At 38.0% G+C, this 10,265-nt stretch overlaps 1 protein-coding gene across 1 annotated transcript; it reads left to right on the top strand.

The window, feature by feature from the left end:
• Positions 1 to 1,414: 1,414 nt before the first annotated feature.
• On the top strand, positions 1,415 to 8,233 carry vtg7 (vitellogenin 7). Its single transcript, NM_001102671.2, is given in 28 exon segments — positions 1,415 to 1,468; positions 1,622 to 1,642; positions 1,746 to 1,897; positions 2,007 to 2,258; positions 2,334 to 2,495; positions 2,589 to 2,737; positions 2,853 to 3,003; positions 3,096 to 3,253; positions 3,334 to 3,499; positions 3,606 to 3,731; positions 3,822 to 4,040; positions 4,134 to 4,351; positions 4,455 to 4,552; positions 4,676 to 4,800; positions 4,913 to 5,014; positions 5,106 to 5,225; positions 5,330 to 5,516; positions 5,611 to 5,713; positions 5,801 to 5,986; positions 6,062 to 6,176; positions 6,257 to 6,446; positions 6,528 to 6,826; positions 6,981 to 7,025; positions 7,103 to 7,180; positions 7,264 to 7,470; positions 7,541 to 7,683; positions 7,778 to 7,916; positions 8,001 to 8,233. Coding segments are annotated over 28 exon segments (4,077 nt in total). The 5' UTR covers positions 1,415 to 1,428; the 3' UTR covers positions 8,127 to 8,233.
• Positions 8,234 to 10,265: the final 2,032 nt, after the last annotated feature.

The following is a 10,265-nucleotide window of genomic DNA, read 5'->3' as shown; positions in this document are numbered from 1 at the left end:
CTGATGCTTAAGACTTAATCTTTAAAATAATGACTTTTATTGAAATGTAACAATTAAATGACAGAGAATTAGGGTAGAAGAATTAAAATAGAGAATTAATTACAGTGAATAATTATGTTGGATCGATCGTGGAGCGGGAAGAAAGTGAGAATGGAGCATTGAGTGAGCCAGTAGCAGAAGATAAAAAAAAACTCTTAATGAAGTATTTAGAAAATGGTTTGAGTGCAGAGTAAGAATTCTTGCCACTCCACTCACATTTTCTGGTCAGAATTCACTGTGCAATGCATTCAAGAGACATAGAAGTACCAAAAGAAAATCATACTATTAAACATGGTTACAGTTTTAAAAAAAAAATATTTAACAGAATTTAAAGTTCCAAATCTTTAAAGAGACTGTGGTATTGTTCTTTCAGTATTACTGACTTTAAATTTTGATGACATGGGCCCAGGTAACCTAACCTTAATGTAATGTCCTTATGCCAAATCTGTCAACACAGTGTACTCTGTGAGATAACAAAAAACAAACAAACAAAACAAACATTAAAATGGATTAGCATTCATCTCCAGTAAAATATTGCTGTCAATGCAAATAAGACTGTGTTGTTCAAACTAAACAGTGCAGTCATCAAGGCTGCAAATCCCTTTCATTGAGTGACCCTCAACATTAGAGCAAGTGTTGATTTTAATTTCTGAATGTTTCATGCAAACAATAAATTGTTCTTCTCTAAAGGGACCTGGAATGGAATTGGCATACAGTGTCGGACTTGTGATGTAGAGGAAGGTTTTAATGCCAGATAAAATCAATCAAACAAAAAAAGCAGTGTGAAATTGAAGTATTAGTTGGGTTTAGGGAAGGGGTGAGTGGATACATTCATGATCAGACAACCAGCTTCTGTCTCAGTGACACATGCAAAAAAATTTAAAAAAAATAAAACTGAAATTGGCACAAATGTACCTGGTTTCCATTGGTGGATTTACAAGAAGATGGTGGATTTTCATATGAGAAAAGGTGCCCTAATAATGTAATTAAAGTTGTCAAAATGTACACTACAGTCTCTAATGCATTTGTGAAAATAAAAACTTAGCCCAACGCTCATGTTTTACCGTTTTCAAAATATGTGAACCTGGGAACAAATTTCCAATGACTCAGTGATGCCTTTTTGTACTAGTTCAATTTCAACTTTTCAAGAAATTTTCAAGAATTAAAATAATATTGCTCTACATGTAATAAATGATGTAAAGGCCAGGGTAACCTAACCTCTCACTGATATCAATGTTATCAGCTCACAAACCAAACAACATATTACATAGGTACTGACACACACGTAACACATCAGTTAAAAATTCACTTACAAAGTGACACTCGTGTCAGCAAGAAATCACTATAAAAGGTCTGATGCTTTGAAGAGTTCTTCACAAACCACCAGCCATGAGAGCTGTTGTGCTTGCCCTGACTGTAGCCCTCGTGGGTAAGTTCAATTTTTCTAAATTCTACATTTTTATAAATTTTCCTAAAATATTTCTCATGGTAAAGTAATATTAAAACCTCTTAAAACAACATTAAACACTTCTAAACCTCATCTTAAAGTGATTTTAAAGGGGTATTCTTTTGTTTCTTTTAGCGAGTCAACAGATGAACCTTGGTAAGTAAAACAATTTGGTTATTTTGAAAATAGTACATATTACAAAATTGTACAAATGTACATCTATTGAGTTGTTTCTGACAAAATGAAAAACTCATTCCAGTTCCCGAGTTTGCCCATGATAAGACCTATGTGTACAAGTATGAGGCTCTGCTCCTGGGTGGTCTTCCTCAAGAAGGTCTGGCCAGAGCAGGTATCAAAGTCAGCAGCAAGGTTCTCCTCAGTGCCATGACAGAGAACACCTACCTGATGAAGGTAATGACTTTTATAAACTGAGGAAACTGTAGGTCTTCAAAATTGAAAGAAAAAAAAATAGGTGTTTAAAAGCATTGGCTGTTATAAGCAATGATATATTCCACTACAGCTTATGGATCCTCTACTCTACGAGTATGCTGGCACTTGGCCCAAGGATCCATTTGTTCCTGCTACTAAGCTCACCTCAGCACTGGCTGCTCAGCTTCAGATCCCCATCAAGTTTGAGTATGCTAATGGTGTGGTTGGCAAGGTTTTCGCCCCAGCAGGAGTCTCTCCTACAGTCATGAACTTGTACAGAGGTATCCTCAACATCCTTCAGCTCAACCTCAAGAAGACCCAGAACATCTACGAGCTGCAAGAGGTGAACTAAATCTCCTTAGAACATTTATGAAGTATTTTGAGTTCTACAATCTTATCATTTGACTTATTCCTCAAGGCTGGAGCTCAGGGAGTGTGCAGGACCCACTATGTCATCAATGAGGATCCAAAAACCAACCACATTATTGTCACCAAGTCTAAAGATTTGAGCCACTGCCAGGAGAGAATCATGAAGGATGTTGGCTTGGCATACACTGAGAGTTGTCCTGAATGCACAGAGGTAGTGAAGACTGGATAGAAGTCACTTGATAGAATTCAGAAATTTACCTACTTTAAATGTCAAGACTCAAATAACGTACCTTTCTCTCAACAGAGGGTCAAGAGTCTGATTGAAACTGCAACTTATAACTACATCATGAAACCAGCTGACAATGGTGCACTGATCGCTGAGGCAACAGTTGAGGAAGTGTATCAGTTCTCACCCTTCAATGAGATCCATGGTGCTGCAATGATGGAAGCAAAGTATGATTGACCTACTATTGAGATCTCATTCAAAACTGCAAAGTAACAATATTATAGACACATTTCATTAACTAGAACTTTAAGTCAAAGTTTCTGAAATAATAATTTGTTTCAGACAAACCTTGGCTTTTGTTGAGATTGAGAAGACCCCTGTCGTTCCAATTAAAGCTGATTACATGCCTCGTGGATCCTTGCAGTATGAGTTTGCAACTGAGATTCTTCAGACCCCCATTCAACTTATGAAGATCAGTGATGCAACAGCTCAGGTATAATTTATTCTATAAAACCTTAAATTTCTGAGTCAAATCATTTGATACATGGAAAACAGACACCTGAACATTTCCCTTAATCTTCCTAGATTGTTGAGGTCCTGACGCACTTGGTTGCAAACAATAAAGACATGGTTCATGATGATGCTCCCCTTAAGTTTGTTCAGCTCGTCCAGCTCTTGCGTCTTTCCACCTTGGACAAGTTTGAGGCTATCTGGGCTCAGTTCAAGAATAAACCAGTTTACAGGTACTATTTTGAGCAATAAATTTGATGAGAATGTAGTTCAGTTTTTATTGTCCATTTATTTTTAACTATAAATGTATTAGGCGCTGGCTTCTGGATGCTCTTCCTGCTGTTGGTACACCAGTCATTATAAAATTCATCAAGGAGAAGTTTTTAGCTGGTGAATTTACCACTCCTGAGTTTATTCAGACTCTCGTGGTTGCTTTGCAAATGGTCACTGCTGATCTTGAAACCATCCAAATGACATATGTGAGTACATCTAACTAAGTGCTGTCCTTCAAATATACTTAACATTAATCAAAATGTATTCAAAGGGCTTGCACAAAAATAATAATTTCTGAATCCTGGTAAACAGAGTTTGGCAACGCATGAGAAGTTCACCACAATCCCAGCACTGCGTGAAGTTGTTATGCTTGGATATGGTTCCCTGATTGCCAAGCACTGTGTTGCAGTTCCATCTTGTCCTGCCGAGCTCCTCAAGGTAAACCCATCTTGTCATCATATAATTTATTCCATGGACTTGCTCTTTAAATTTCTTAAAGTCTAACTGTATGTTTATCATACTCCCCAGCCCATCCACGAGATTACCGCAGAGGCCATTTCTAAGAATGACATTCCTGAAATCACTTTGGCTCTGAAAGTTATGGGCAATGCTGGTCACCCTTCAAGTCTTAAACCCATCATGAAGCTCCTACCTGGACTGAGAACTGCAGCTAATGCTCTGCCCATTAAAGTCCAGGTTGATGCCATCTTGGCTCTGAGGAACATTGCCAAGAAAGAGCCCAAACTGGTAACAGTCACTCATTATTGAGATGACCTTCTGTAACTGTCATGCATGTTTTCTTTCAATAAAGAAATTGTTGATCATTGTTTCCTCTCTCAGGTTCAGCCTATTGCCCTGCAGCTTGTTTTGGACAGAGCTCTCCACCCCGAGGTGCGCATGGTTGCTTGTATTGTGCTGTTTGAGGCCAAGCCCTCAGTGGCTCTCGTCTCCAGTCTTGCTGGAGCTTTGAGGATTGAGCCAAACATGCATGTTGCAAGCTTTGCCTATTCCCACATCAAGTCATTGACCAGAATCACTGCTCCTGATATGGCATCTGTGTAAGAAAAACAAATCACTTCTCATTTATTTTAGTTTTATGGTTTATTTTGCATCTCATCATAAAAGCATAAGCTAGAGGTAATCCTGATTATTCATTTTCAGTGCTGGTGCAGCTAATGTTGCCATCAAGCTTATGAACCGCAAGCTGGACAGACTTAACTACCGTTACAGCAGAGCTTTCCATATGGACTATTATCATAGTAAGACTTACAAATTTATATATATATAAAAAAAAAGTTAAGAAATAGTATTTGATGATTCTTACAGTGAAGAAAATTTTCTTCTGACATAAAAATTAGCAAATGTATTCTTTGTCCATTAAGCTCCTCTTATGATTGGGGCTGCTGGTAGTGCCTATATGATCAATGATGCTGCCACCATCCTGCCCAGAGCTATTGTAGCTAAAGCACGTACCTACCTGGCTGGAGCAGCTGCTGATGTTATTGAGGTGAGCCATATACAATTTATCTTCTAGATATCTGACTTAAAGTTTCATTCTGTTTTAAAATGTATCTAACTGTATCTTAAAATGTATCTACTAAATTGCTACTCTAAAATAGTTTGGTGTGAGAACTGGAGGAATCCATGAGGCCCTTCTAAAATCTTCTGCTGCAGATGAAAGTGTTGACCGTATCACAAAGATTAAGCGTACACTGAAGGCAGTAAGTGTTCATGTCTGTCATATCACATCATTTTACACTTTTATAATAAACATGAAATAGGCTAAATATATATGACTTCTGTCTCTTCCAGCTTGCAAACTGGAAGGCCTTGCCAACCGATAGACCCCTTGCTTCAGCCTATGTCAAAGTATTTGGACAAGAAGTGGCTTATGTCAACTTTGACAAAACCATCATTGAAGAAGCCATACCGGTATTGTAGTGTAGTAACTATATGCTTGATATTGACAATCTTGAACTTTGATTTCTTTTGGTGCCTACAATTAGAATTAAGCTTCTAATAAAAACTATCCTCAGATGGTTTCTGGACCCAAACCACGTGCACTGCTGAAGGAGGCTCTTAAAGCTTTGCAGGAAGGAGTTGCCTTCCAGTATGCCAAACCTTTGCTTGCAGCTGAAGTGCGTCGTATCTTGCCAACTGCAGTTGGTGTGCCCATGGAGTTCAGTTTGTACACTGCTGCTGTTGCTGCTGCATCTGTCAATGGTAAATTTTTGCCTCAGAATTTCTATATCCTTTATTCAGATATGGGGGGGGGGGTCACTTCCTAGGTTTGATGTTGTTCTGTTGACCTTTTAAGTTCAGGCCACTATTACACCTCCTCTCCCTGAGAAATTGGAGTCCATGACTCTTGATCAACTGAAGAGGACTGATGTTCAGTTCCAAGCTGAAGCTAGACCAAGGTACAGTTTTGCAGCTACATCCACTCAGATGTGACTTAATGTACACAACAACACTTTTAAAACAATCTTTCTTATTTTTTATTTCAGTGTTGCTCTCCAGACATTTGCTGTGATGGGAGTTAACACTGCCTTCATACAAGCTGCTGTTATGGCGAGAGGAAAGATCCGTACAATTGCCCCTGGAAAAGTGGCAGCAAGAGCAGACATTCTCAAGGGCAACTACAAGGTGGAGACTCTGCCTGTTGAACTTCCTGAACACATTGCTTCAGCAAGGTAATGACATTTCTGTACACATTTTGTTATGAATACTGTTTTGTGAAATGCAATTAACTGTTCATGCTTCGACAGCTTTGAGACTCTTGCTGTGGTCAGAAACATTGAAGATCACAGTGCTGAAAGGTCTATTCCCTTGGTACCTGAGTTGTCTCTGCAAAATTCTCAGACATCTTCTGCTGGTGATTTGGTAAGCTTTGAATGCACACATAGACAAATGAAACCATGCTATTATTAAAGCTTATACATAAAAATGTTCTTCTATTTCAGTCCACTGAGATGTCATCTGCTGCTTCAGTGAGAGCTTCTGCTCCATTTGACAGAACCCTTTGTTATTCCTGCCCATATATTCAAGTTAAAGGATGTGTTGAGGTGCACTCTTACAATGCTGCTTTTATCAGAAATTCTACTCTGTTCTACATAATTGGACAGCACTCAGCCCATGTTGCAGTGGCAAGAGGTGAGAAGATAGAGAGACTATAATGTTGATGAAACTTTTTCAGATAAAGAAATGAGTAATTGTTTGTCATTCTGGCTGTAGCTGAAGGTCCCTCAGTTGAAAGGCTGGAGTTTGAAGTTCAAGTTGGTCCTAGAGCTGCTGAGAGGCTTGTTAAGCAAATGAACATCATTGATGATGATACTCCAGAAGGACAGGCTTTCCTGTTGAAACTGAGGGAAATCCTGGACACTGAAGCTAAAAATGCACCCGTCTCTTCTGAAAGCAGCAGCAGCCGCAACAGTCGCAGCAGCAGCAGCCGCAGCCACAGCACCAGCAGCAGCAGCAGCAGCCGCTCAAGCTCAAGTTCAAGCTCCTCCATGTCCAGCTCTCGTATGTCTAAGGTAAAACACTTAAAGTTCTGTATTATTCAAGTAGCCACAATAAATCTGAAAATTCATAACATTTATATATTTAAAGATTTAAAGTTGTGTTTTTTAAGTAGCAATGTGTAATAATTTCATAATTTAATTTGTTTATTTTTATATACATTTTCAGACTGCCACCATCATAGAGCCTTTCAAGAAATTCCACAAAGATCGGGTAAACATGAAAAACTTTTATTACTACTATAATTACCTAATTTATTGTTTAAAACTTACTAAATGTTTTGCTTGCAGTACTTGGCTCACCATAGTGCCACAAAGGATACTAGCAGTGGAAGTGCTGCAGCTAGCTTTGAGCAAATGCAGAAACAGGTTAGTCTCAGCTCTTTGCCCATGAAGCAAACCCAAATATGAAATATGCCCTATTTCATGTTTTATTTGTTTTATCCTTTCAGAATAGATTCCTTGGAAATGATCTTCCACCTGTTTTTGCTATCATCGCCCGTGCTGTTAGAGATGACCAGAAGCTTCTGGGCTACCAACTGGCTGCTTACTTTGACAAACCAACTGCAAGAGTGCAACTGATAGCTTCCTCTATTGCTGAAAATGACAACAGGAAGATCTGTGCCGATGGTGCACTACTGAGCAAGCACAAAGTCACTGTAAGACTAGAAATTTGTCATTTTTGCCCTCAACATCAGTACCTTGTTATGAACTCAAATGTTTTTTTAGGGCAAGTTTTCTTGGGGTGCGGAGTGCAAACAGTATGCAGTCTTTGCTAAAGCTGAAGCTGGTGTCCTGGGTGAATTCCCTGCTGCACGTCTAGAAGTGGAATGGGAGAGACTGCCAATAATTGTCACCACCTATGCCAAAAAGTAATGATTATTAGCACTGAACAACAAATCTATAGTGTAGAACATGTACATGATTTGATCATTTGGTCTTCCCTGTTATTCACCTCCTAAATAGGCTGTGTAAGCACATCCTTAAGGCAGCATATGACACGGGATTCAGGTTTGAAAGAGCAACAAACAGCGAGAAAGAGATTGAACTGACTGCAGCCTTGCCATCTCAGAAGTCCTTTGATTTCATTGCTAGGATTCCAGAGGTGAGACAGTTTTGCTCTAAATTATCTCTCACCCAGTGATATAGTAAAAAATATAACTAACTCTTTGTGTTACTGTTTCTCTAGATCACAATGTCAAAAAGAGAGATTCCTCTGCCCGTTGCTGTTCCCATCAATCCAGACGGAACTTTTTCCATTCATACTTATGAGGACTTTCTCTCCTGGATCCAGAAATACATCAAGGATGAATAAGAAATTATTTATTATCTTCATTTTCACAAGAATGTTTGAAGATAATTATATTTGAATATTTTTTTGTGATGTAAACAAAATAAACGTCCTCTCTGCAAGTATAAAAACTGTGGAATATGCTTTTAATTTTACAGCAAGGTTTTACTATAACATTCAGTATTTCTCACTCTTGGTGGTATTGTACACTTTACAGTAAGGTTTACAGACATTATTTACTTGAATTTGCCTGCTCATTTAGTCATGAACAGATAATGGTAATTAAACTGTCCTCAAAGGAGTCTCCCCTCCTGTCTTCAAAGGAGAAGGGCTCAACTTAAGCTAGGAATTCAAACCCTCTATTAGTGTACTTCTGAAAAGACTTTTCAGGATAATGTGTGGTGGTGGAATGCTGGTAAAAATATTTTGTCGATAATGCACACAGTGCAATGGTTTCTGTTTATGTATCCATAATAATGATCGACACACCTGAATGATTAGGCATAAACTTCTGTTGTAAACATTTAATATTTACTGTGATGTGTGATGACAATGATTTAAAAAAGAAATCACATGGAATCCTCCCTGATATGTAGAGATTGTCTAGTACTCTTTAGGGCAAAGGCCTAAGTCAACTTTTAAAAAGACTTCATGATAATTTAAGATTGTTTAAAATGGTAAAACAAACATTATTATCAATTATTTCTTAATTAACACTTCAAAGTGTCCTCTCCCTTGGTTTGTCTTCATCAGCATTTTAACAAAATTCTAAATTAACTGTTTACCTGTTGTTTTACTCAGCCTTTGTGTACCTATCAACCAAACTGCAAATAACAACAGGAAAACTATTTAAATGTATTTAAAATTTGACAAACAAAGAAAAAAATAATAATGCAAGCCGCTGTTTTCTATCCTGTTGGTTATGGCAAAAAACAGATATATTAAAAATATATATCTTTCATTGAAAGACAACTAAAAACCAATCTCTTTTGTTGTCACCGTAACTACTGTGGAAAAAAAAAACTATGACCCTTTCCACCTGACCACACAAAAATCTCAAACCATTAAGCAATTTATGTTTCACACAGGTGAGTGGGCTTGACAGACCAAATGTAGAAAATACATTCATTCATCTCTCTGACACGTTATCCAACACTTGCATTGCACTGTTAGACCTCACCGGGTGTTTTACAGTGGAATACTGGCAACAAAGTTGCCAGTTAGTCACTGTGGAGGTTTGGGTACAGTGACTAATTGACAACAGTGTTGCCAGTTCAATACTGTAATATAGCAATAGCAGTACCGAAACGGTTACTATGTAACCTTCATTCCCTAAAGGGACAAAAATGCTATGTGGAACCTTCCAATATGGGGATTTCATCAGAAGAGTAAAAAAACAGGCCAATGAAATGCTTATGAGTTGGTGGCATTAGCATGCACAGCTGACAGCCATGACAATCAATGTTGAATAAAGATGCCAGCTGCGCATCACTGAGTCACCTTTTCTAGCTAAAGAGGCTTTTATAGCTAACGGCTGAGGGGCAATCGCTGTGGCGAAGGTACATAGCATTTCCGTTCCCTCTCCTCGGGGAATGAGGGTTACATGGTAACCATTTCGTTCCCCAGCGAGAGGGGAACTTTAATGCTATGTGGAAACTTCCACTATGGAGACATGTATGGAAAACACTGCAGCGATTGAAGAAATAGAAAGAATATAAATTCGCCAGACAAATGTATTTTATTGTTTTGGCAGCAAACAAGTATAAAACAGAAAATGCATAACAAAATTAAACAAATCAGCAGATATGAATACAATTCTAACAAAAAGGTTCAATTAATAAACAACACATGCAGTGTATATAGCAAAGGTGTCAACATTTAGATTTCATCTGACATATTACTGAGAGTGATAAGTCTGCACGGTTAAATATTGTAACAGTTACTGCACAGTGAGAAAAGTCTAGTGTCAACGGCAGCTTTTAGTTTTAGCTCGAATTAAACACCTGATCAAACTAATTGAGGCTTTCTAGAAATCTACAGGTAATTTTGAAGTAGGGTGGAGACTAAACTCTCCTGGCTGCAGCCCTCCAGGAACTGAGTTTGACAACTATCGTATATAGTATATTTTCAAAGCAATCTTGTATCCAAAAATAATTAATTATT

Source organism: Danio rerio, chromosome 22 (assembly GCF_052040795.2).
Source record: "Danio rerio strain M-AB ecotype USA chromosome 22, GRCz13ab, whole genome shotgun sequence".
NCBI classification, from domain to species: domain Eukaryota; kingdom Metazoa; phylum Chordata; class Actinopteri; order Cypriniformes; family Danionidae; genus Danio; species Danio rerio.
The sequence above is the reverse complement of the archived record's forward strand: the minus strand, read 5'-3'. Positions and strand labels throughout refer to the sequence as shown.